This window comes from Dipodomys merriami, unplaced genomic scaffold, assembly GCF_024711535.1.
Source record: "Dipodomys merriami isolate MVZ:Mamm:240054 unplaced genomic scaffold, mDipMer1.0.p SCAF_15, whole genome shotgun sequence".
Lineage (NCBI taxonomy): Eukaryota > Metazoa > Chordata > Mammalia > Rodentia > Heteromyidae > Dipodomys > Dipodomys merriami.
This window is the reverse complement of record NW_027202826.1, coordinates 6012077-6038652: the sequence shown is the minus strand read 5'-3', so window position 1 is coordinate 6038652 and position 26576 is coordinate 6012077. Positions and strand designations below refer to the sequence as shown.

At 45.3% G+C, this 26576-nt stretch overlaps 1 protein-coding gene across 2 annotated transcripts; it reads left to right on the top strand.

The window, feature by feature from the left end:
• Positions 1 to 715: 715 nt before the first annotated feature.
• On the top strand, positions 716 to 17836 carry LOC138826761 (glycophorin-A-like). Of its 2 annotated transcripts, XM_070022000.1 has the most exons (8): positions 719 to 860; positions 2822 to 2887; positions 5271 to 5381; positions 11982 to 12053; positions 13650 to 13685; positions 15140 to 15225; positions 16988 to 17066; positions 17527 to 17711. In XM_070022000.1, the coding sequence occupies exons 1-8, from the start codon at positions 824 to 826 to the stop codon at positions 17532 to 17534; spliced, it is 495 nt and encodes a 164-aa protein (XP_069878101.1). In that variant the 5' UTR covers positions 719 to 823; the 3' UTR covers positions 17535 to 17711. The 2 variants fall into 2 exon arrangements, with proteins under 2 accessions (XP_069878100.1, XP_069878101.1); XM_070021999.1 differs by lacking the exon at positions 15140 to 15225 and having other exon boundaries at positions 716 to 860; positions 17527 to 17836.
• Positions 17837 to 26576: the final 8740 nt, after the last annotated feature.

The following is a 26576-nucleotide window of genomic DNA, read 5'->3' as shown; positions in this document are numbered from 1 at the left end:
CAAGTGTCCAGTGAGTATGGCTGCTGCATTTGTTCACCCTTTGTCCCTCCTCTCCTGTGCTTCTTCTGCCCCTCCCAAAGACAGATGAACAAACAAGACTAAAAGAAATTTAAAGAAAAAAAAAACACTTGTGTTTCTGTCTTTTCAAACCCCAAGACACGAAAATGACCATTCATGTTTTCCAGTGTGTTTCTCCCACGCATGTGACTCCTGGAGCACAAGCACCACCGCACTACTGATGAGAAAGAAGGGTCATCTTCCACCCCCACCCACCCCCAGCCCGCTGAAGGCTCTGTCCAGCTTGGGGGGGGGGGGGGCTCCTGCTGCCACTTTGCATATCCACTATGCCAAGCAGACTTAACACAGCCAGTTCCTTGAAGGGAGGATTTTATTACAGCTGCCACAGTCCCGGATTACCATTATTCACACTGGAGGCTGGGAAGGAGGCTCAGTGGTGGAGTGCTTGCCTAGCACGCATGAAGCCCTGAGTTCAAATCCTCAGCACCACATAAGCAGAAAAAGCCTGAAGTGGCTCTGTGGCTCAAGTGGTAGAGTGCTAACCTTGAGCAAAAGAAGCTCCAGGACAGTGCCCAGGCCCTGAGTCCAAGCCCCAGGACTGAAAAAAAAAAAAAACTCAGACTCTGCAGTGGATCTTGATTGGCAGGCACTCAGCAGCTGGGTATCAAGTTAGACACCTCCCAAGTCTACCAACGAAAGCAGCCTGGGCCCCGAAGATATCAGCGTGTAGCGGAGGCTCAGGGCGACACTTGCAGCCCTGCTTGGCTGTGTTCACGCCTGTGCGAGGCAGCTCGCCACCCCGACGATGCGTGGGACGGTGCTGCTGGCGTGGCTGCTGTGTGGTGAGTGGCCCCTTTATAGTGAAGGTGCCTTACAGACTCGGTGGTAGTGGTGGTGAGGATGATAGTCATAGCTCTGGAACATGAATTCACAGGCGGGACCAGCTGCGGGGGTGAGGGGGAAAGTGGGGGAGACGATGGGGTGAAGAAGATCAAAGGACATTATATACATGTATATGTGTGTTTAATATATATATATATATATATATATATATATATATATATCGCCACTAAGGACTTAAGAAAGGAAGGCAGCAAGGAGGAGGGAGAGGAGAAATAGGAATGTAGGTGAGAAGGTGGTTTGTTCAAAGTGCACTGTGTACGTGTATGGGAATAGCAGCATGGCTTCCCTCCTGCTAAACATGTATGCTGACTGAAAAATCAAACAATACATTAGGAACAAACCCCACTTCAGGTGTCTCAGTGAATAAATAGATGAAGAGTATCTCAAATTCGAGGCTGCCGGGTGCATTTTAGCAGGACTCAGTGGGCAATGTGGTGGGAATAGTTGAAGGGAGGGTCCTATCTTTGGGGGGTGGCCAGTACTTGGGACTCAATGCCAGTTTCTAGGATGAGGGATCCGCTTTGTTCCTAAGCCTTGCTTGGAATCAAAACTATTTTTACCAAAGAGGTGAGATATTTCCGTTTGAGTGATGAGGAGAAACATTTCCAAATTAAAGACTCATTAGCGCGGGTGATGGTAGGTATACAACCCGTAGTTTTCAAAGGGCACAGCTTCCTACTTTGCCCACAGAAGGGTAAAATAGAGATTTGAACTCTGAAGCCACAGAAAGCTGTGGTTCTCTCTCTCTCTTTCTCTCTCTCTCTGTCTCTCTCTGTCTCTGTCTCTGTCTCTGTCTGTCTGTCTGTCTCTCTCTCTCTCTCTCTCTCTGTCTCTGTCTGTCTGTCTCTCTCTCTCTGTGTCTCTCTCTGTCTCTGTCTCTGTCTCTCTGTCTCTGTCTCTCTCTCTCTCTCTCTCTCTCTCTGAAGTGTGCTCAGCACACAGATACACCAGTGAGCCAGGTGAGAGGATCAGGGCTGGGTAAACACAGGTGTAAATGCAGGGAAGAGGTGCGGTAGAGCCTCCTATGGAGCGAGCCCACGGGCATGATGAACAGGTAGGTTCAAGTGTGATTCCAGAGCTCAAAGTCTGGGCAACACTGAAAGGAGCTGCCGGTCCTCCTGTCTGTCTGCACATGCTCAGCAGACAATGCAGGACAAGTAGCTATAATAATGGTCAGCCTCAGTACGTATGAATAATAAACATATTCTTAAAATATGTCTTGGCCATCTAGATTCATGATAGGCAAGAAATAAACCTGGGTCTATGGCTGACTAGCACTGTGCTTCTACACCACATTGTCTTTACCTAGTCATACAGTAGTCTACTAGGTGGATGTCATAGGCAAGCGACTATGTAGGCCTGAGCAAACCTAGGTGTGGGGCATGTTTGAGTTCATTTTCTCTGACAGTATACTCAGACGCATAGGAGATTGCTGAACCATATAAAACAGGACTGGTTTTAGTGGTGGTTGTTTTTTGTTTGTGTTTGTTTTGAACAACCTCCACAAGCACCTGTTGCTAACTGACGTTCTTACCCGCAAGGCGCAGGAGCCCCTGTGGTCACACATTCTCTCAAGCGTTTTCCTTCTTTAGTCTGAATAGTAGCCCTTCGTAGCCCTTCTAGCCGCAGCTTTGATTGGCATTTCCTGGATGACTGACCCATAGTGAGCAATTCCCTTTCATAGAATTCTTGGCCATTTGTATTTTTTTTCTTTTGAGATGTGTCCAGACCATTTTCCTATGCTTAAATCATGTGCCTGGTTTTTGGATTGTACAGTTTTTTGAATTCCTTATACATTCTGGACCTTAACCCTCGGTCAGGTGAATCATTTGATTGTCTCCTACTTCCTTCCATGCATGGGCAGTACATGTCTGAGTGATTCTCAACCTTCTCTTTGCAGGTTCTATTTTCCCATTAGCCATTGCCCAAGATAATGAAACTGCACCATCAGTTGAAGTAACACCAGGTGGGATTTTATGTTTGTTCATGAAATAGATTTACAATAAGTACTTATCTGGCAGTATGTGTGTGTGTTCATGTGTGTGTGTGTGTGTGTGTGTGTGTGTGTGTGTGTGTGTGTGTGTGTGTGTGTGTGTAACTATTGAACTACACTAAAACCAAAACTAAAAAATTGAAAGAAAAAAAACACCCTCAGGACTGGGAAGGTGGCTCAGTGGTAGAGCGCTTGCCTTGTATGAGGCCTTGGGTTCCATTCCTCAGCACCACATAAACAGAAAAAGCTGGAAGTGGTGCTGTGGCTCAAGTAGTAGAGTGCTAGCCTTGAGCTGAAGAGCTGAGGGACAGCACCCAAGGCCCAGAGTTCAAGCCCCACAACCAACAAAAAAAACCACAAAAAAACAAAAAACTGGGTGCCGGTGGCTCCACCTGTAATCCTAGCAACTCAGGAGGCTGAGATCTGAGGATTGCAGTTCAAAACTGCAGGAAAATTCATGAGACTCTTACCTCCAATAAACCACTCAGAAAACTGGAAGTGGAGCTGTGGCTCAAGAGGTAGAGTGCTAGCCTTGAGCTGAAGAGCTGAGGGACAGTGTTCAGGCCCAGAGTTAAAGCTTCATGAGTGAAAGAGTGGGGGGGGAGGGAAGGGAAAGAAAGAAAGAAGAAAGAAAGAAACAAAGAAAGAAGGAAGGAAGGAAAGAAAGAGAGAAAGGAAGGAAGGAAGAAAGAAAGAAAGGGAGGGAGGGAGGGAGGGAGGAAGGAAGGAAGGAAGGAAGGAAGGAAGGAAGGAAGGAAGGAAGGAAGGAAGGAAGGAAGGAAGGAAGACCCTGAGTTACTTTGGATGATGGAATTGTGGGTAAGCTTCTTTCCCCTGCTTTTTAATTCTTCCTTAAACTTTCTGCTGTTTTTGGTGAGGATAATTTAAAGAATAGCTAGATGGATCTGGGCACTAGATAGAGCTGCCTGCCACCTGTAATCCTAGCTGCTCAGGGAGGCAAAAACCTTGAGAGGCCCTCCCCCCTTCCTGATCTCAGCCAATAAGAAACAGTATAGTGGGATGGGCCTGTCATCTCAGTAGTGTGGAAATGGTAATAAGAGGATTGCAGTCCAAGCCAAATTGGTATAGGGAAAAGGTAAAACCCTGCTCAAAAAATAACAAAAGCAGGGCTGGGAAGGTGGCTCATTGGTAGAGCGCTTGCCTTGCATGCAGGAGGCCCTGGGTTCGATTCCCCAGCACCACATAAGCAAAAAGAAAAAAAAATAACAAAAGCAAAAAGGCAGAGGAGCATAACTGCTCTGGCAGAGCAGAGTGCCTGTCTGGCAAGCAGTTCAAACTGAGTTCAAACTCAAGCACCACCAAACACAGAAGAGATAACTCAATAGACTGATAAAAACAATCATTCACTTGTTTCAGGAAGAAACCTTTGGATTTCTTACAGTGTGTGAGGGGACTAAATGTAGGTGTTATGCTCACCCATGTCTCTTCTGGTCCAATTGGAAAACTAGACCTGATATGAATAACAGAGAACTTTGTCCTCTTGACCTTCTGTGACCTTGACTTGTCAATCTCCACACATGGAACCAATACAGCCCTTCCACTTTTACCTGTGAGCTACCTGTGACTTTAGGCATTATGCACTGAATGATATCAAAAAATCCAGTAAAAAAGAAAATGATTTCTCTGTTTAACAAAACCATGTCAGGAGAAAGCTTGCCTTCTTTTGGTTTCATATTTAATAGGGTTAGGGCATAAAATTTGGGATTTCAAATATGTCTTTTAGAAAAAATGAAAATTTGCAGACAAAGCCAAAAGTGGAGATGTGGCTCAGCTGGTTGAGCTCTAGCTTGAGGATAAATAAATAAAGCAAGCTCCAGGCCCTGAGTTCAAGCCCCAGGACTCACACGCGCGCACGCACACACACGCGCGCACGCACACACACACACACACACACACACACACACACTAGAAATTCATTCTGTAGTCTGCGTTCTCAATGAATACATTCTAATGTTTTGTTTCCCTGTACACAGTGGTCAACTGTGGTCGTGGGCCATTTGTATTTTGTATCTATTCTTGGAGAAAGGAAAAGTGAGGTGTGGGGCTTGAATCCTTACTCCAACATTGTCACCCAGTGTTCTGGCTGTTTGCATTCAGAGGAAGAGGCTCCTGAGAGTTTGTCTTCCCTTTATGGTAGTTAATGAAATACCTGACATCGGGGTGGCTACTATGTTGCGATTCTGCACATTTTTAAGGGCTAGCTAAATCTTTTCAGTGGAGATTCTCTGATGCCTTTTTTCCCCCTTATTTCCCCTCCGGGACCCTATTTAAAATTGAACACCAAATAAGAACACAAAGAACAAAACGTAAACAGCACAACTGTTTGATGTTGCAGGTGAGCATGCCATCCCGACCTCAGAACCTGCCTCTCTGCACCTCAAAACCCAGGAGAGCACCGCCCCTGCCCCCTCTTCAGCAGCTGCTGGGACTCCGCAGACTGACTCAGGTGACAGACAGCACCAGGCGCAGAGGGCTGGGGGTGCGCTTGGCTTGGGGCTGCTGTGTACCTGTTCCACCAGAAACGGGTCGGGCCAGCGGCGGGGGACATGGGGGACAGAGTTTCCATGTCCCCTGAGAATTCTTCTCAGCCAGCCCAGCTCCCTTAAGCTGATGACCACCAGGTAGATTTCAGAGACAGAAATAAGTGCTCAGGTCCTGAAAGAAAACGTCCACAAAGGAGACTCCCCTTGGACCGTGAGGATTCTGTGGGCGGTGGGCGTGAGCAGACTGAATCATGTTTGGCTGGAAAATAATGGCAGCCCTGTTAACACCACAGCTCACTGCTCTACCTTTCACCCGAAAATTCTGTGTTGAGGGTACCCTCATCCAGTCGCTATGCCAGGTGAATTGTCATTTCAATGTCCTTTCAGTTAGCTCTGCTTTGCTCCAAGCCTGCGAGTTAGTAGCAGTATATTTTGGGGGGAGTGTCATCTACTCTTAAGGTAAACCTCCTTGGGTGGGGATATGATGAGGACTGCTTTAATCCCAGCACTCATGCCACGTCCCAGAAGGCTCTGCACACGCAGGTGTGAAGCCCACACATTGTCTGAGACCCGCGCGTGTCTGGGGGCCTTGCACGGCCGCTGTCGTGCGCCTCTCACATCGGAGGGGCAGCCGAGCTGCGCCCCTGCGCCCAGCCCTCGCGATCACAGCACGCCCTTCCTCTGGTCTTTCTGACAGAAGCGCCTTCCTTCCCCTGCTGACCAGGGGTGAGCGGGCATGCTTTTGTCTTTGTGTTGTTGGTGGTGGTGGTGGTGATGGTCATTGTGGGGCTTGAACTTGCCTGGGTGCTGTCCTGCTGGACTACACCTTCTAGGCTCTTCTCACCCCGCCCAGAGGAGGGTGGGCAGTGCGGGGGAGGGGGCCGCAGCTGCCAAAGCCTGCCCGCCCACAGATAAGCAGAACGGGCAGCTGCGCTCAGCCCCTGCATCTCAGATGGCAGCGGTGAGCAGGCCACGCTGTGAGCCACAGCCACAGCCACAGCCACAGCCTGGGAAGCTGCTCAGACCAACCGAAGCCGCCGAATCACCACGCTGCCACGTTCTCCTGGGTAGCACTCCAGCCGTCAGAAGGTTCACTTCGCTGAACTGTAACTGACTGCTCTGGTTTAACAAAGCCCTCCTAAAAAAGAGAGAGAGAAGGAAGGAAGGAAGGAAGGAAGGAAGGAAGGAAGGAAGGAAGGAAGGAAGGAAGGAAGGAAGGGAGGGAGGGAGGGAGGGAGGGAGGGAGGGAGGGAGGGAGGGAGGAAGGAGGGAGGGAGGAAGGAGGGAGGGAGGGAGGGAGGGAGGGAAAAAGGAAGGGAAGGAGGAAAGAGAGGGAAGTTAGGAAGGAAAGAAGGAAAGAAGGAAGGGAAGGAGAGAGGGAAGGAAGGAGGAAAGAGAGAAGGAAGTTAGGAAGGAAAGAGAGAAGGAAGTTAGGAAGAAAAGAAGAAAAGAAGGAAGGAAGGAAGGGAAGGAGGGAGGGAAGGAGGAAAGAGAGAAGGAAGTTAGGAAGGAAAGAAGGAAAGAAAAAAGGAAGGGAGAAGGGGAGAGAGAAGGAAGTTAGGAAGGAAAGAAGAAAGGAAGGGAGGGAGGGAGGGAGGAGGGAGGCAGGGAAGGAGGGAGAAAGGAGAGAGAGAAACAGAAAGAAAGAGCAATGATAGCAGACAGGATATTGTACAATCTGACCCAAACTGACCTCATCAACCTTTCAGCTTAAGAGCAAATCCAAATTCTTCCTTTAAAGTAGCGCCTTCCGGCCACGGTTCTCAAACAGCTTTTGGCACGGCGCCCATCTGGCAAGGGGCCCATTTAGTGGAAAGCACTGTGGAGGTGTGGCAGAAGGTGTGCTGTGTGGGCAGCCAGCGGGAAGGAGTCTTGTCCCAGCTTGGTTGCAAATGGACCATCTAAACTTTCTACAAACACACTTAGCAGTCTTCACGAGGATCACAGGCCAGGAACACTGTACTTAGAAGTCCTTTCTGGCTTGGAAGCTGCTGGAGGCTTGTCTCTCGGGGCCAGATGCTGCTGTGAGATCCAAGTGCTGAGCTTCTCCTAGCCAGATGGGGTGCGTGCTTGGAGGGATCGCTCCTGGTGCAAACTGCAGGGGACGGGTGGCTTTCTCAGCACCGCACACCCTTATCGTGTTTCTGTGTATGTGGTATGTTTGAAATGATAACCCGTGGGAAAAGCCTCCCGGTCTGGGAAAAACAGAGCGTGAAGAGAAGTCAGGAGGCTGGTGCTCTATTCCCCCCATATCCCTCACAAGCCACTACACCAACTTGGCTTCACAGAAGGGCAACAGAGACCCTGTTAACTCTGTCACCAGCACCCACGCCTCATGATTACTGAGCGTAATCATGAGTCACTGATGTCAAATCAGGGGAGATCATGGAGGTAAATCATCACACCCCCACGCGTGGAAGGGAACCAGGGGGATGGAGGGAAATCGGGGGAGATGGGGAGATGGAAGGAGTAATAATGATCAGCATGCAGTGTATTCCACCAATGTTGAATTAAAAGCCCTTCCTATGGAAGGGAAAAAGAAACATATGTAACTACATCCACAAGTAAACACATATGAACGTTAAGTAAGTGAAAGGTAACTGGGGGTCGTGCAGCACTTAACTTTCTGGGAGGTCGAAAATTATATTCCACCCTACTTAGTTCAGGCCATGATGTGGAGTATTTTTTTTCCTGTGGGGCTTGAACTTAGGGCCTGGGCACCTGTCCCTGAGCATTTTAGCTCAAGGCTAGCACTCTACCGCTTACAACCACATGGTCATTCCTAATTTTTTGGTGGTTAATTAAAGAGTCCCAAAGCTGGCACTGGTGGCTCACATCTTAATCCTAGTTACTCAGGAGGCTGAGATCTGTCTGTGGATCACAGTTCAAAGCCAGCCCCGGCAGGAAAGTCCATGAGACTCTTATCTCCAATAAACCAACAGAAAAACAGAAGTGGTGCTGTGGCTCAAGTGGTAGAGCATTCACCTTGAGCTGAAGAGCTGAAGGACAGTGCCCAGGCTCAGAGTTCAAGCCCCATGACCAACAGAAAAGAAAAGAAGAGAGAAAAAGAAAAAGAAAAAAAAGAAAAGAAAAGAAGTCTCGGGGGGACTTTCCTGCTTGGACAGGCTTTAGCCACAGTCCTCAGATCTCAGCCTCCTGAATAGCCAGGATTACAGGCAGGAGCCACAGACACCCGCTATATGGAGTACTTAATACAAGGCAGCATGGAAAATTCCATTACAGTGACTCAGATGACAAATTTTAAGCCAAGTGTTTGACCAAGGCTACCTTCAATGCACTAATTTGCCTCCTGTCCGGCTGAGGCTCACAAACCATTTCCTGAGCACTTACGCTCCCTCCCTCCCTCTTCCTCCCTCTCCCTCCCTCCCTTCCTACCCCCCCTCTTGTTCTCTTTCCCCCTCCACATTTTAGTCTTTATCCTAATCCCCTCCTCCCAATCTCCACCTTAAACTCCAACCACCTTCAGTTCCAGCAGAGATTCATTTGCAAGTAGGCCTGGGGTGAGGGCCCCCCCCACCTCCCTGCCCAGCCAAAGCGCCTCCACTCATAGCCACATGTCTGCCTGGCTTCATCCCAGAGAGGTGAGGGTTTTCAGGTGGACTGTGGATGCGCTAGAGGGAAGGAGAGACAGGCGGAGCAAATGCCCCTCAGGTTGATATCGCCAGAGCAACAGCATTCTCCTCCATGGCCATGGCCCAGAGAGCTTATCCATATTGTCCAAGTGCAGATCAAAGTCAAGACCACGTGATTGCTCTGAAAAATTCTGGCTCTGAGGAGAATTCTCCAGGGATCTCAGAAGAACTGAACTGCACGTGGGGTACAACGTACCACGTGCTCACTGAGTAACATGCTAAGACAGAGAGGAAGTCGTGCTGACAAGGTCTGGAGCAGGTGGTAGGATGTGAGAGGTGCGGCCAACAGAGCAGCAGTGAAGGTCATCTCAAGGTCAGCTGCCACCGGTGGAGCTTGGAGGGAATGGTCTCAACAACCTTTTTTCAAATTATCTGAGGGCATTTGTGGACGCATTTCCTTACTCTGTTGACTTAGACAACTATCAGAAGGAATCGTATCAAAGCAGCTACAGCTAGAGAATGAAAGCAGGTGCAGAATTCTGGGAACCAAGCAGAAAGTTTCCGTGTCACTCACTCTTTGTAAGGGCACAGAGGGGAGGTCAGGGGTTCGGGGAGACTTGGATAAAGTGTACCCAAATTTTGGAAACTGCCTCAAGTCCTGACAGTTGTTCAGGACACTGTGAGATAGAAGTGAAGGTCTGAATCTGGGCAGGAAGAACAGAGTCTTTGATCTAATGTAGGACAATTTTTATTAGCATGAATTAGTTGTTCAAAAGAGCTTCCCTGTATTATTTCCATACAAGCATATAGCATACTATGGCCAAATTTATACCTTCTATTATTCTTTCCATCTTCCCTCTCTCCTTTCTTTCTGACAATTTTAGTGGATTTAATTATGCTATTTTCATCCATATATATATATGTATATATCATAGTTCTATTCTCTCTATATAGCTATAAATAGATATGAAAATAGCATAATATATGTGATAGTTGTATTTTCTCTATATATGAATTAAAATATACAATATAATATACACTATACTATGTATAGTATAGTGTATATTAATATAGTATATATTATATAGTATCTAATATACTATCTATGATTACATACTTCTATCATATTCATATTCACCTTCATTTCCCTTTCTTTTTCCCCCAGTGGTCCCCTACTTTGAGCTAAGCAAGCCTTCTTTTACGATCATGCCATATCATAATTGTTATTTTTTAAGTGTTGATTGTACATATGAGAGAAAAATGTATGCTATTTGTCTTTCTGGTGTCCATTTCTATCCATTTTCCTGTCAACACTAAGATTTCATCTTCCTTTATACCTAAGTTTTGTATGTGTTACAGATTTGTTATGCAATGACTGGCTCTTGGGCACCTGAGTGTGGAGTGTGTCCCATGCACACTCACACCGCTCTGGAGAGAGGCCAGGGAGGAATAGCAAGAGCTTGTGGCAGTCACATTTTGACACACCTCCGTACTGATTTCCACAGTGGCTACACGACTTTCCATCCTCACGAACAGCGCAGGGTTCCTTTGAGCCGGCACCGTGGCCGGCATTAGTGGCTGGCTGCTTTCTTGATGGCAGCCATTCTGACTCAAGTGAGGTAGACATTGGCTGGGAAACATGTCACAGTCACCGTCAGAGTCTGCCTCCTTCCTGCTCTCAAAAGTTGGGTACCATTTTGGCCTTTTGGCGATTTACCTTCTACTTCTGAATACTAACTAGGTGCTCTTTTCCCAAGAGGTAAAGAAAGTCTATGAAGCTGCTAGGAGTTCAAAATGAGTGTAATCAAGTTTAAAACCTATTGTAATGTTCTCTGTCTTCCCAACTGGTTTCTTGTTCTGATAACAAAGAGTTACATATACTCTGTGTGTCGATTTAAAGCCTGACTTTTTATAAAGTGCTGGCTTTAAGAGCTGTTAGTCCTGCTGGTGAAGGCTCTACTCTATTCTTGATGTAAATTCTTCTGCTCTGCTCTCCCTGCAAGACCTGGGGGCCCGGCCTTCCTCACCCACAGCCATGCCAAGGAGTGATAAGGCCTTCCGGAGGGCGGGTGCGTTGTTTGCAGCTAGGTTGCCTATCTGGGCGCGTCTTCACCCCGCAGAGGCTGGATGCTGCCTGGTGTTGATAGCTGAGCCTGTGGCTGATGTTTAAACTGAGCACAAATTGGGTTAAATGTCTATGCATTTCTTCTGGACCTCAATATGTCTTGATTGTTTTTTGCTATATAAGTTTGTTGTTGTTGTTTGTCGGTTGTGAGGCTTGAACTCAGGGCCTGGGCTCTGTCCCTAAGCTTTGTGCTCCAGTCTAACACCCTGCCACTTGGAGCCACAGCATCACTTCCAGTTTTCTAGTGGTTAATTGGAGATGAGTCTCATGGATTTTCCTGCCTGGGTTGGCTTTGAACTGCAATCCTCAGATCTCAGTCTTCTGAGTAGCTAGGATTATAGACATGAGCCAGCAGTGTCTGGCTTCTACATAATTTTGTAGCACATTCATACATAGACTTAATTTCCTCAATTTATATGCCTGTGTGAAACTACAATTGACAGTCCATATTCTGTTCTACAGTTCATGTCTACATATTTTTGTCATTTTAATATTGCCAAACCTCAAAAGAGTGACTGTTCTATTATCTTAAAAACCATCAGGCCTGATTATACCTGAGCATATTATCCCTGAATATAATTATCCCTGAGTGTGTTATATCTGATTTTACTACCTTGAGTCTATTATTCCTGAGTATATATCCTTGAGTATGTTATACCTGGGTATAATGGTCCCTGACTGTATTATCACTAAGTATATTACACTTGAGCACTTTATACCTGAGTACAATACCACCAAGTATGAATATGCCTGAGTATAATTATACCCAAGTATACTATCCCTGGGTACACCCCCCCTGAGTGCTTTCTGGTGCCTTCAGTCCCCTGAACTTCGTTCCCTCACAGGTGCTGATGTGAGGCTCAGGGCTACAGTGAACGCCACTGAACACAGTGTCACTCCAGGACCCTACCCATCAGGTTTGTTCTTTCATCTTCACATCGTTGATCTAGAGTCCCAATTGTGATGCAGTTTTATTCCTCGGGACCCAACCAGTGACTACATGAATAGTGTGACCAATACCGAGACTGGCAGGCTAGGTGGACTGCAGGCCAGGTAGCCACACCAACATGGCAAAGGAATGCTCGCGTCTCACCACACAGAGATGCCAGTACAGTTATAAGACATCACAGCCGTGTGAGGAAGGGGGAGCTGCTCGGGGACCAGGAAGGATCTTTTGAGATGTAGAGTTTTGTCTTAAACTGGTTTCTTTTCAAGATGGAACCAAGCCACGCGTCAGACTGTTCAAGAAATAGCAGAATGTGGGTATATTTTGAGACTACCTGGGCACTGCTAATGTTATTTCAAAGTCACTTTGAGTAACTGCATTTTGCCCTATTTGAACTAGCCAATACGAGCAGACTGTGAACCTGAGCTCCGCCAGTGAGAGCAGAGGGGTGGGGCCTGCAGAGGGCCTGGCCCTGCTGCAAACAGAGTCCATGGCCTTCCTCAATTCTAAAATGAAGCCACCAAGTCCTACCTCCAGTGTTCCTCTAAAGATTAACAAAGACACCAATAAGAGTGGGTAGCTCAGATCCTGGCGTAGCCCCAGGGCCTCCAGGGAGTCTGGCTGGTCACTGAGATAAATGACAGGCACATCTGCCCTCTTTCTAGAGAGGTGGTGACTTTACCAGACCTGTTTAATGATTAAAAAGAAAGCGAGAGGGGCTTCTTGGGAGGGGCTTAGGAAAGATACTTCAGATTTAAATTCACGGCGTGGGGATGGGAAGACACAGAACCATTGAGAAATGCAGGGAAATAAATGGAAGAAATGGATTTTAAAAAAGAGCACAGGTTAAGGGAGAAAAATTAGGCCAAGTGCTTAACAACTCATTACGTGGCTTCTGGGGCCAACAACACAATCCCAGCTTAACAGGAGCTCAGAGGAAGCCTGGGACAAGGTATCAGACTTGAAAGACCCACGTGCAAAGTGCCCTCACTGCATAAACAATAAACAGACGAGCACAGGACAGCACTACACTAACATTTCCTACCTTCATTCATTTTCACAAGAACCTAGAGCAATCGGCTTCACATTACCCACAAAATTACAAACACACACAGCATCAGAAAACACATCACCCCTAAGGATGACAGAAGTATAACCAAGTTCTTGACCACATCAGACAATGCTGCGTGACTTATTATTGATAATAATTAAAAGGTAGGGCTGGGAAGGTGGCTCAGTGGTAGAGCACGTGCCTTGCATGCCTTAGACCCTGGGTTCGATTCCTCAGCACCACATAAGCAAAAAGAAAAAAAGCCGGAAGTGGAGCTGTGGATCAACTGGTAGAGCACTAGCCTTGAGCTGAAGAGCTGAGGGATGGCGCCCAGGCCCAGAGTTCAGGCCCCATGACCGGACCAAAAAAAAATAATAATAATAATTAAAAGGTTTAAATACCTATGTGAGCAGTAAGAAACCCATTCAACAATCTAATTCTAAAATGGTGCTTAAAATGTTTTTTTGATGTAGTCTGTTCATTCTGACTCATTTTGAACTTTTGTCTTCTTTGAAGGGAGGAAACAACTTAAACACATTTTTTCGGAACCAGGTACGTGAATAGCTGTGGCAGACTGATAAGTGATAAATGTCCCATTTCAAATCATTTGTTGTGTGTTTCAGATACCTAAGAATTAAGAAGTGTCCATTTTAAGACAGAAAAGCATGTGTCATTAACATCTCAACTTTGAAAGAATCATTTCTTCTTTTAAAAACACTTTGGAAACAGGAGTGCATAATTTGATCCTGCTTCTCTTAATTTTTTAGCTTTCTCCTCAACCATGAGATCTTGAGAAGCCGTCACTGAGTTGATAAAATAATTGAATTTCTCTCCTCCCCAATATAAAGTGAACAAGGAGCTTGCCTAAAAACCACCCAGTTAATTAGCATTATCTAAAAATTAGAGATCTCTCTGTCTCTCTGTCTCTGTCTCTGTCTTTCTCTGTCTCTGTCTGTCTGTCTGTCTGTCTGTCTGTCTCTCTCTCTCTCTCTCTCTCTCTCTCTCTCTCTCTCTCTCTTCCATGTTTGGTCCATGCTTCCACTAGGGGGCGATCTTCACAACCTCAGATGTAAGTGATACCACTTCCTGCTCCCCTCCCCGCCTCCATACATGGGGCTTTGGTTCATTGATGTACTGATGTACTATTTCCCCACATAAGAAAAAGAATGGATGGCAGTACTTGATCAGAGTCAAAAATTATAGCCAAGTGGATGACAAAGCTGGATAACTCCAGGAAGAGGGAAAGTCTTTTCTAAAACCTATTTTAGCATTTGAAATCAAGAATAGGCCTTTCAGACATAACGTGGCCAAACAAATCTGTCTATCTGTCCTTCAGTTCTGTGGCCTTCACTAAAGCAGGGCTGCAAAGGTACCATGAGGATGGGAAGTTTTGTTTACTCGCGTGTAAAGCAGTTAGACCAATTTCCTTGCAAACTTGTGAATCTGTGATCTGTGTGATTTTCCTAGATACACTAAAATTTCACATTCTCTCTTCATGTTCAAGAATCAGAGCCTCAAGATCTTGGTTCTAGCCAGGCACTGGTAGTTGACACCTGTAATCCTAGCTACTCAGGAGGTTAAGATCTGAGGATCATGGTTTGAGGCAAACCTGGGCAGGAAATTCCCTGAGAGACTTCTATGTCCAATCCAGAAGTGGAGCTGTGGCTTGAAGTGGTAGAATGCTAGCCTTAAGCACAAGAGCTCAGGGACAGCGCCCAGCCCCTGAGTTTGAGCCCCACCACTGACAAAAAAAAAAAAAAAGATCTTAGCTCTATCAATAAATAGTTCTGTGTCCCTGAGTAAAACTTTTTATCATCCACAGCTCAGTTTCTCACAAAGTCACTCTTAAAATAACAGTGTCTGGAGACAAAATATGCAGAATATTATACAGCACTCATGTATGTTCTATGTGATGCTTCCCTCAATTCACCAGTTAGATTCTTCAACTACGAGGGGGTGATTCCTGGCACATGTGTGTGATTTTGCTATTCGCTTTTCTCTCACAGTGATAATAGCCATTGTTTTTGGAGTGATGTTTGGTATAATTGGGACCATCCTTTTAATTTCTCTTTTAATCCAACGGCTGACAAAGGTGAGAATTCAGCTTGGGGGTTGTTTTGGATTTCGTGTGTGTGTGTGTGTGTGTGTGTGTGTGTGTGTGTGTGTGTGTGTGTGTGTTGTGTGTGTGTGTGCGCGCGCACACATACGCATGCACGCATACTGGTCCTGAGGCTTGAAGTCAAGGCTGTTTTTGAGCATGCTCAATCAAAGAGAGTGAGGCACAGCAATGCTTCTGGCTTTTTGGTGGTTCATTGAAGAGTCTCAGGAACTTTACTCCTTGGATTGGCTTTGAACCATGATCTTCAGATCTCAGCCTCCTCCATAGCTAGGATTATAAACTTCAGCCACCAGCAAAAATTCAGATTTTAACCACGCTTTAAGTACCAGTATAAACAACAATTATATATTTTAGAATATTCTTTAGAAAAATACTGCATGAAATTCTACTTTTTACTGATTATAATATAGAGCCACTCTAACAGATTTCTTCATTTGCCCAATTGAAGATGATTTTCCCCAACATAAATCGATCCAAATGAATGATCTCCCAAATATTATTTTGTATATATTTATGGATAGAGATGAATTAATCAAATTTCTACTTTATTTAATTTTCAGACAAAATGTTTTAAATAATAGGACATACTTTGGTATGTTTAAAACTTTCACTTTTTGTTTTTCCATTTTTCTCATTTCCTGAAACAAATTTTTCAGTCTACCTATGAGTTTTTAGCATGTAGTTTTGTTTTCAGTCATTAGCCTAGTTTTATAGCCACATGACAGAGCCTTGCAGATTATATGAGCTTCTGCTTAAGAAGTTTAAGACACCATATACAGCTAGACTTGGTGGTCATACCTCTAACTACCCTCTCTGAAGGCAGAGGTCAGAATGAAGTTGGAGACAGGCCCTGTATAAAACCACGAGGCCCTATTCAAAAAATAATCAAAACATAAAAAACTCTGGTCAATGTTCTAAAATTGGGGGGGGGGGGGTTAATGAAATAGTTCACAAAATTCAGCAAATTTTCTCTATAAATATCTATGCATGATGGATGGAGAAAGAGAGAGAGAGAAAAAAAAATATGACCAGTCAACATGACTAAGAAATCATACCTCCTCTTTATTTTTATTTCTTTTTTTTACTATTTATTTGAATATCAGGAAAACAAGAAAAAGCAAGAATATGGGGTAATATTGTACCTACTAAACACCATATTTAAAATACAAATATAAATTTAAACCCTATTAAATTTAAATAAGGAAATGTAAATCCCTATGAAATCAAGACTTAAAATAAACTCTACCATGTAAATTTCACTAAAACAAACTTCACCAGGCACTGATGGCTCATGCTTGTAATCCTAGCTACTCAGGAGGATGAAATCTGAGGATCTCACTTCAAAGCCAGCTCTGCCAGGAAAATCAATGAGATTCTTATTTCCAATTAACTACCAAAAAGTTGGAAATGGAGCTGTGGCTCAAGTGGTACAAGTGCTAGCCTTGAGCGAAAAAGCTCAGGGATAGTACCTAGGCCCTGAGTTGAAGTCCCAGGACTAGGACAAAAGAAGAAAGAAGGAAGAAAGGAAGGAAGGAAGGAAGGAAGGAAGGAAGGAAGGAAGGAAGGAAGGAAGGAAGGAAAGAGGGAGGGAGGGAGGGAGAGAGGGAGGGGAGAGAAAGAAAAGAAAGAAAAGACACTTTGGAAAAATGTTTTAGTCTAAAGACACAATTTGAATTTTTGGTGTCTTTGCTTTAGAAAATTGTGGCGCTGATAATGTTCTGGGGTTTATTCACAGAAAAACTCAGTGGACATGCAACCTACCTTCCTGCCCAACACAGACCTACCCTTGAGTTCAGTTACAACAGTTCTTCAAGGTACGTGTGAATACTTGTCTGGCTTTCTGCCTTTGGGGATGAGAAATGGCCTGAGTTAAGACAAGAAATAACGGATCAGGATTTATTCAGTATTTATCTTTTCTGAGTCTGGCTTACTACACTTAACATGATGACCTTCAGTTCCATCCATCTTCCTACAAATTATATTATTTCCTTCTTCTTTATGGCTGAACAATATTCTACATTGTACTTCTCTGTATACAGGAGGTGCTAGAGTGGGTATGGTACAATAATTCCAGATGTAGAGCCAGGATGGATTCAGATCCATGACAGAACCTTGGCTAGCACCAAGAATCTTGAGCAAGGCACCACACCTCTTTTGATAGGATACGACTTCACAGAGTTTAATATGAATTGTGTATGCAATAATTTACTGTTGGAATTGAGTGTAACCGTGTCTTCTTCTACTGTTTTGTGTTTCCTCTTATAATTCTCACAGAAGAGTAGTTGAAGAAAATGTGTTCACCATGAGCGACTATGAAGGAACAAAACTCAAAGAAGATACAAAATTAAGTAAACTAGAAATAAACATGTAAATTGGGGTCTTCGATAAATTACACCGCATCATTCCAGGAAGGAAATTTTATCATAAAAAGTTCCAGTGAATAAATCATCAAAAACAAATCTCTGCTATCTCAACCTATGCTGTTGCATTTTAATTATAGTATTAGCAAATGAAAGGCCTGTAACATCTCATGAAATCTAAATTTTTTCTAAATTTTGTTTCAAATAAAGGAATAATGACATTGTCTCTTTCATTTCCTTCATTGAGCAGGCATATTAATATCAGTATTAATGACAGTGATATTTTGTTCCCACTAATGAAATGTGCTTAAAAGCCACCCCAGGCTGGCTTTGAACCATGATCCTCAGACCTCAGCCTCCTGAATAGCTAAGGTGATAGCTATGAGCTACCTTTATCTGGGGATAGATCAATTTCTGTGAGAAATTGGTAAGGAACTTGGAATGTGATAAGGAATGGGATATGAAATAATTTGCCTGATCACCTGATCAGGATTATATATGACATGTTACAGGCAACAGAATCCTATCTCCAGGAAATTCTGAGAATACATCTTTTGGAAGCAAATTAGCAAATCTACTCTTGTGCCTGTAATCCTAGCTACTCAGGAAGCTGGGAACTGAGGGTGATGGTTGGAAGCTACTGGGGTTGGAAAGTCCCACTTGAGCTACAGCGCCACTTCTAAGTCCAGGAAACTCTTATCTCCAGTTAACCACCAGAAAGCCAGAAGTGGAGCTGTGGCTCAAAGTGGTAGAAGAAAAAAACTCAGGGATAGCACCCAGGCCCTGAGGTCAAGATCATGACTGACAAAAAAGAAAGAAAGAGAGAGGAAGAGGGAGAGGGAGAGGGAGAGGGGGAAGGAGGGTGGGAGGGAGGGAGGGAGGAAGGAAGGAAGGAAGGAAGGAAGGAAGGAAGGAAGGAAGGAAGGAAGGAAGGAAGGAAGGAAGGAAGGAAGGGAAAGAAAAGGAAGGAGGGAGTTAGCCACTACACCTTCACAAGAATGAAGGAAGTGAGGGGAAGCCGAAAGCTTGGGTTCCTCTGTTGTGTAATTTTTCAGTCACATTTCCTTCTGCTGTGGAGTGTTCCTGATTACATATTGCATATTTTGATTGCATATTTTCGAGCTCAAATAATGCAGCATCATGACTCATAAAATAATACAAGTGATTTAAAGTCATCCAACACACTCCTTATTTCAGCAAAATGCATTGTAAGTGGTTTTTTAAGATGAATTCTGTTTACAATGGCTGCGGGTCACATGCAGGTTGGAGCCTTCAGTGAACACACTGGAGTTGTGACAGAGTCTGCCATTTTTGTTGTTGACACAGCATAGTTTAGCGAGATGACTGACAGACCCACTTCTATCCTCCTCCAGGCTCTGTACCATGCATGAACTTCACAGCAGATTGCTCGACTGGACCCCACTGGGACCATTTAGAGCTTGTGCTTTAAGATTAGCATTTTCATTTCTAAAAAAAATATTCAAGAGTTTTTAAGTTGAACGAAAGCTTTTCATTTATCTTAATAATTGCAGGCTTGTGGTTCTGGCAGGAAGAAATTGCTGGCAAGTGGAATGCTTAGCCCTGGAAAGAAGGGATGAGGTTGTGCTCTTCCCCTGATAAACACTTTGGTAAGAATGAGCCCAGTGATGAAATCTGAGGATCACGGTTCAAAGCCAGCCAGGGCTGGAAAGTCTGTGAGACTCTTATCTCCAATAAACTACCAGAAAACCAGAAGTGGTGCTGTGGCTCAAGTGGTAGAGCACTCACCTTGAGCTGAAGAGCACAGGGACAGTGCCCAGGCCCAGAGTTCAAGCCCCATTACCAACAACAACAACAAAAAAAGAATGAGCCCAGTGACATCTGTGGATTCCCTGACCATTTTCTTTGATGCGTGGGTCTAACAGTGGAGATTATTGCCACAGAGTTATGCTGTGGTTTCTTTTAGTTCCAAACCTTTCTTTCCTAATTATGATTTCCTCAAACCTCAGCAACAGCTCTAAGCCAGAGATCATCCTTTCATTGGAAGCTGGCCAGATGGGTCCCAAGTCTGGCCAAACCCACTGACAACGGCCAGTAAACCACTGTCTGTGATGGGTAGAACTGTATTTGGTGCATTCACAGGCTTCCATCTTCTTCCCTTTTATGTATATGGAGGTTAATGCACCTTGCCCTTTCCTAACCTTGATAAAGCAAACTACCCTTAGAATTCATCTTTCTTTGTCCTGCATTGTATATAAGCAAGGATAGGAATGTGGCCTTCTTGCTTCACTCTTAAGAGAATAAATGATTTGGATTTTTATCGTCCAGTATTTCAGAGCTACTAGTCACTGATATCAATACAGACCAGTGGGCACCATCTTCTGGGCTGGAGGCCCATTAGGAAGCAGAGGCTTTGGTGAATTTTCAGAAAATACCGATCTATCACATAGACTAACTTTTTCCTAGTGTCATCTATATGACCAGGGTGACATGATCAAATTGTACACAGGTGAAAACAGAGTATAAAAAAGTAGTCAAAACATTCTGTAGAAACCAAAGGCCTTGTTTTTATTATTATTTAAGAGATTTCTGTAAGCCAGTCACCAATAACTGGTAATCCTGGCTACACAGGAGGCTGAGATCTGAAGACTATGGTTTGAAGCCAGCTCAGGCAGGAAAGGCTTATCTCCAATTAACCAGCAAAAAGCCAGAAGTAGACCTGTAGTTCAAGAGGTAGAATACTCACCTGGAGCAAAAAAGCTAAAAGACAGCAGCAGTCTCTGAGTTCAATCCCCAGTACCAGCACACACACACACACACACACACACACACACACACACACACACACACACACGAGGATTTCTCTAGAATAAGAGCCTCAACCTTAAATACTAGTTCACAGACTGGCCATCTACCTAATATTTTGAAGAAGAAACTGCTATAAAAGAAGACTCTAACGCATAGCTAAAGGTATCAACTTGATTGCTGACTAAACTAAAACTTGGCTTTGGACTATGATATTGCTAGACATTTGGGTGGCTAGCTATCCCAGGCCCATGTGCCAGATCTGGAGGGAGGGAAGAAGAGGAAGAAAAGGAGGATGAAGAGGAGGAGGAAAGAGAAAGAAAGGAAAGAAACCACATCTACCTTCCGGGAAGGGCCCCCAAGGGGCCTGATTGGTTGTTCCAGCAAGTGCTCCTAAGGTTCCATTCCCCTCTGGGGTGGGTGAGTAGCAAAACACAGAGTCAAGAAGAAAGAAAGAAAATATAGAGTCTCCTGCCTATTCCTATTTATTTATTTATTTATTTATTTATTGAGACATTGCTCAGGCTGGTCTCAAACTCACAATCCTCCTCCCATCATTTCCTGAGCGTCTGGAATTAGGCGCAGGCACCACCAGGAACCACCAGGCCTGGCTCACACTGACTAATTTTGCAATGTTCCTTAGCAACTTCATTCCCCTCAGGTGTCATCCACCTCAAGCTGTGCTAGAGTTGTCTTCCCCTAATGCTCCGGGGTGCCCACTCAACCAACAGGGCCTGCACATGCCATCATGGGATCAGGTGCAATGCCAGGGAAGGAGATGAGGGGGAGCCCCTATGACTAAATTACAACCCACCCTCCAAAAGGAGGAGTCTAGGCCTGGGCCACAGCACCTGGCTGGATAAATACTTATGAGAGAATATTTTATAACAATCCCTGAGGGGTGGAATAAATAGGCAGTTTCCTCCTGGACATGTTACTCTTGGCTTCCTTAAGTGTTTGATGATATTATTATTATTATCATCATCATCATCATCATTATTAATTCTTAGTATGTTTTCAAACCATCAGTGTTGGGAGAACTGGAGCTGTGTTAGGAAACAGGAATTAGTGACCTCCTCAGAAGAAAAAAATAACAATAAAAACATCACAATAGTGTTTAAAATATCCAATATGAGATACAATAGTGAAAAAGTCTTTCAAGACCAAATTTTCCCTTCTCTACAAAATGTTCAAGAAAAAAATTCTAGTATTATTTGGTTTTTGTGTTTTTTTTCACAGCATCTGGGTTTGAACTCAATACCTTGGGCTCCTTAGGCTAGTGCTCTGCCACTTGAGCCATGCCTCCAGCCTTGCTTTTTGCCTTTTTTGTCAGTTGTGGAGCTTGAACTCTGGGCCTGGGCACTGTCCCTCAGCTCTTCAGCTCAAGGCTAGCGCTCTACCACTTGAGCCATAGTGCCACTTCCAGTTTTCTGGTGGTTTATTGGAGATAAGAGTCTCACGGACTTCGCTGCCCAGGCTGGCTTTGAACCATGATCCTCAGATCTCAGCCTCTTGAGTTGCTAGGGTGACAGGTGTGAGCCACCAGTGCCTGGCTCTTGCTGGTTATTTTGGAGATGGAGTCTAGTGAGCTTCTCTGACTGGCTTGCCTTCTATCATCCAGCTGTCAGCCTCCAGAACAGCTAGGAGTACAGGCATGAGCTGCTGTTGCCTGGCTAATGCTGTTAATCAGCTGCTCTACCATTAAGCCATACCCTAGACTCAATGGCTATTATTGTGTGTTGTGATGTTAACACTCATGATGGCCTACTGAAGCGAGAATACCCAAACTGCGCCACCTCAGGTCTCGTGATAAAGCTTGGATTCTGCAGTTGTTTCCGTGTGTGCATTCATCTCTGAGCTGACACTAGCTGTGGTGGAAAATAACATTTACTGTGATCCGTAACCCCTGCAACAATTCCTCTAGCCTCCTCACTCATCTCGGAGATCCCCACCACTGTAAAGCATGAAAAGCATTTCCAATGTAGCATGAGCAGTGTTGTATTTTGCAAATCTGCTAAGACAGCCTGCAGTTACTGGGAATTGCTCCTTTGGTCTCCTGAGGGAGGGGAGGACAAGGAGGGGGAGGAGGGGCCTCCTCTGCAGCTCAGCAGGGCGGGCAGGCTGCAGCAGGCCCTTGGCTGTCCTTTGTTCCCCCACCCAGGTATGAAGCTGGGGGGAGGGGGGAGGTGTCTTGGCTCTGTGAGCATGCTGACTGGCATGGGACTGGTGCTGGATGGGGCAGTGGTGGGAAGGAGAGGGCTGCGCTGGGCACCTGGGTCCGCCCTGTGCCAGTCTCCCTCCCAGCTCCCCACTGTTCTCCTCAACCACCCGGAGGAATTGAACAAAAGCATCTGTTGGAGCTGCACAGGTCTGTGGGTGAGATCAGACGTGTGCACACCATTTAGAAGAGGTCGTGGAGAGTGTGAAAAGGGCGCTGTCCCTTCTGGGCAGCCCTGGGGAAGCCTGTGTGCCACCAGCCTCTCTCTCCCCCTTTCCAGTGCCACCCCGCAGCGGGCTTGGTGTCCTCACCCCCTCCCTCCTCTCCAACTTCTTCACCCCCAGAGCCAACATGTCGTCATCACATAAGCCGCCCCCTTGAAGTCATCCTCTCTAACTTCTGAGCAGCTGCACAATGAGGAAAGAAAACGTGGACATAAAGGAAGACCACCCAAATGAGAGAGAAAGCCGCCTATTTGTTCATGGGGCTGAGAGTAAGAAAGGAAAGGAAGGCAGAGTAGTAGTGGGGGGGGGAGGTGCAGGTGTGCCTGGCCCAGGCAGGGATCCCATTGGCATGGGGAGCCAGGAGGTGGGAGAAGCTCAGGTAGAGAGTTCTGTGTGACTTGTTATTGCTTATCTGGCACTCTCTAGCGATCCCAAGTTAGATGTAGGGAAAGAAGAAGGACTAGGACAAGGAGGAGGATGAAAGAGGAAGGAGGAAGGAGGAAGGAGGGAGGAGGAAGGAAGAGGAGGGGAAGGAAGGAGGGGAGGAGGAGGAGAGGAGGGGGAAAGAGGAGGAGATGGGGAGGAGGAGGAGGAGGAGGAGGAGGAGAAGAGGGAAGAAGAGGAGATGGAGAAGAGGAGGAGGAGAGGAGGAGGAGATGCAGGAGGAGGAGAAGGAGAGAGAAGAGGAGGAAGAAGAGAGCAGGAGGAAGAGGAGAGGAAGAGGAGGAGGAGAGGAAGAGGAGGAGAACAGGAGGAGGAGGAGAGGAGGAGGAGATGAGGGAGGAGGAGGAGGAAGAGGGGAGGAGGAGAAGGAGAGACGAGGAGGAGGAGGACAAAAAAGAAATGTTGGGAGTGATTGATTCCATCCTGACAGTGTAGAACCAATTGCTACAGAGTTTGTGACTCAGTTTCCTGGGGTCACCGCTGTAGATTTGGGCAGGGGGAGGGGGCATCACTGCTTTTTGTTTGCTTGCTTGCTTTTTTTTTTAGTTTTTGTCGGTCTTGGGACTTGAACTCTGGGCCTGGTTGCTGTCCCTGAGCTCTTCAGCTCAAGGCGAGCACTCTACCACTTGAGCCGCAAGACCACTTCTGATTTTCTATTGGTTTTTTGGAGACAAGAGTCTCATGAACTTTTATATCTGGGCTGGATTTGAACCGTGATCCTCAGATCTCAGTCTCCTGAGTAGCTAGGATTACAGGCGTGAGCCACCAGCACCCAGTTTTATGGTATAGTTACTTCTCAGTCAGTTTCCTGAGTAGCTAGGATTACAGGCGTGAGCCACCAGCACCCAGTTTTATGGTATAGTTACTTCTCAGTCAGTTTCAAAATCTATACTCGCCCCCAATAACAGAGATTTTTTTTCCTCCAGCTCTTCTGCTCTCAATGAATATTTTGCTTTTTGAAATAAACTTTAGGAGACTCCTCTCCTTGGAACAGTCAATGAAGAGCAAACACAAAATCTGAAGCCAAATGTACAGGAACAGCATTGAATTACCCTGTGGTTTTTTTGGTCAGCCCCAAGTCAAATACACTGGAGATTTTCAGTGATTGAAAAGGATCTTGTGGTCAACCACGTGCCCAGGGCTCAGCCACTCCTCTGATTGGCCTTTTTCACATGCTACACAGGGGTTCATCATATAAGGGGGGAAAGGGAAGAAAGCAGATTGTTCTGAGGGCTCCAAGAATGTCCAGGTAAAAGATTCCTCTTTCCTTTCCTTTAAAAAATACTGACTTGAGGATAGGGACAGGAGGGGGGAAATGGAGGGGGGGGAACGGAAGGAGAACAAAGGAAGAGATGACATTAAGAAGTTTTGTAGGGGCTGAGAAGGTGGCTCAGTGGTAGAGTGCTTGCCTTGCATGCTCAAGGCCCTGGGTTCGATTCCTCAGCACCACATAAGCAAAAAGAAAAAAAGCTGGAAGTGGTGCTGTGGCTCAAGTGGTAGAGTGCTAGCCTTGAGCTGAAGAGCTGAGGGACAGCACCCAGGCCCAGAGTTTAGGCCCCACGACCAGACCCAAAAAAAAAAAAAAAGAAAGAAGTTTTGTACTCATAATCTGACTTATGGAATTGTAATCCTTTTGTACAACTACTTAATAGTAATAATAATACTCTATACATCATCTTTATGAAAACAATAAAAATATTTGGTCAAAAAATAATAAAGCCAGGGGCTGGGAAGGTAGCTCAGCAATAGAGTGCTTGCCTTGCATGCATGAGGCCCTGAATTCGATTCCTCAGCACCACATAAGCAGAAAAGCTGGAAGTGATACTGTGGCTCAAGTGGTAGAGCACTAGCCTTAAGTTGAAGAGCTGGGGGACAGCACTCACGCCCAAAGTTCAGGCCACACAACCGATGAATAATAACAACAACAACAATAAAGCCAGGCACTGGTGGCCATGTTTGCAATCCTAGCTACTCGGGATGCTGAGATCTGAGGATCATAGTTCAAAGCCAACCTGAGCAGGAGAGTCAATGTGACTTTTTTTTTTGGAGGGGGGGTGGGTCCGGTCATGGGGCCTGAACTCTGGGCCTGGGCACTGTCCCTCAGCTCTTCAGCTCAAGGCTAGCGCTCTACCACTTGAGCCACAGTGCCACTTCTGGCTTTTTCTTTTATTTTTTTCTTATGTGGTGCTGAGGAATCAAACCCAAGGCCTCATGCATGCAAGGCAAGTGCTCTACCACTGAGCCACTTCCCAGCCCCTCAGTGTGACTCTTATCTCCAATTAACCACCAGAAAAACAGAAGTGATGCTGTGGCTCAAAGTGGTAGAGCACTAGACTTGAGTGGAAAAAGCTCAGGGATAGCACCCAGGCCCTGAGTTCATATCCCATAATTGACAAAAATAATAATAATAATTTATGTTTTGCATCTCAAAGGGTATGGTGGGGCTATCTTCTTTCTGAAACACAACATATATCCTACAGACATTTCCTTCCAGACAGTTCTGCTGTAGTTTTTTAATCACAATATTACTTTCCTTGAAGTCTTTTCTTTGTCTTAAACAGATGTACAAAGGGGTTACAATTCAACCTGTCAGTTTATGAGTACAATGCATCTTGATCAATGTCATCCCTTCTGTCATTCTTCCCCATCTCTCCCAATCTCACTCAATTTACCTGGTTCCATTTTCACATATACATTGAATATTATGACTGACTCTTTCACCCTTCCTCTCTTTGCTCATCTCTCCACACACACAGTCTTGGAATTCTAGGTGGGCAGGTTTATTCCCTACACACATTTGGAAGTTATTACACCATTGTCTTCCAGCTTCCACTGTTGTTTTTCTAAAGTCTGCTGTTAGTCTAAAAGTCATCTTTGAAATGACATCTTCTACTGTTTAAACTCTTCTACAGGTATTTAATGTAGTGTGGTGAAAATTCTCGAAGCTTCACTTAAAGAGGTTTTCCTCTGCAGAGGATTTGCTTTGCTTCTTTGGGGTCCACAAGACACTATGAACCTGAGAACCTTCTGCTGCCCTGGATCTCTAGAAGTCATCACTCAGTTTCCAGTCACTCTGACAAGTGCCCCGGGCCTGAAGCCTGGTTTCAACACCTGCTTTGAGCGGGGGACCCTGTTACAGGGTTTTGTTTTAGGTCTTGGGAAATTTTGTTGTTTTGTGACCTAGATGATTTCCCTTGCTTTCTATAAGCACAGGAAAAGCCACAACAATTATTTGTACTTGTCTTGCAATGTGAGAGAATTCCAGAAAACTCAAAGATGCCATGCTGCAGCAGC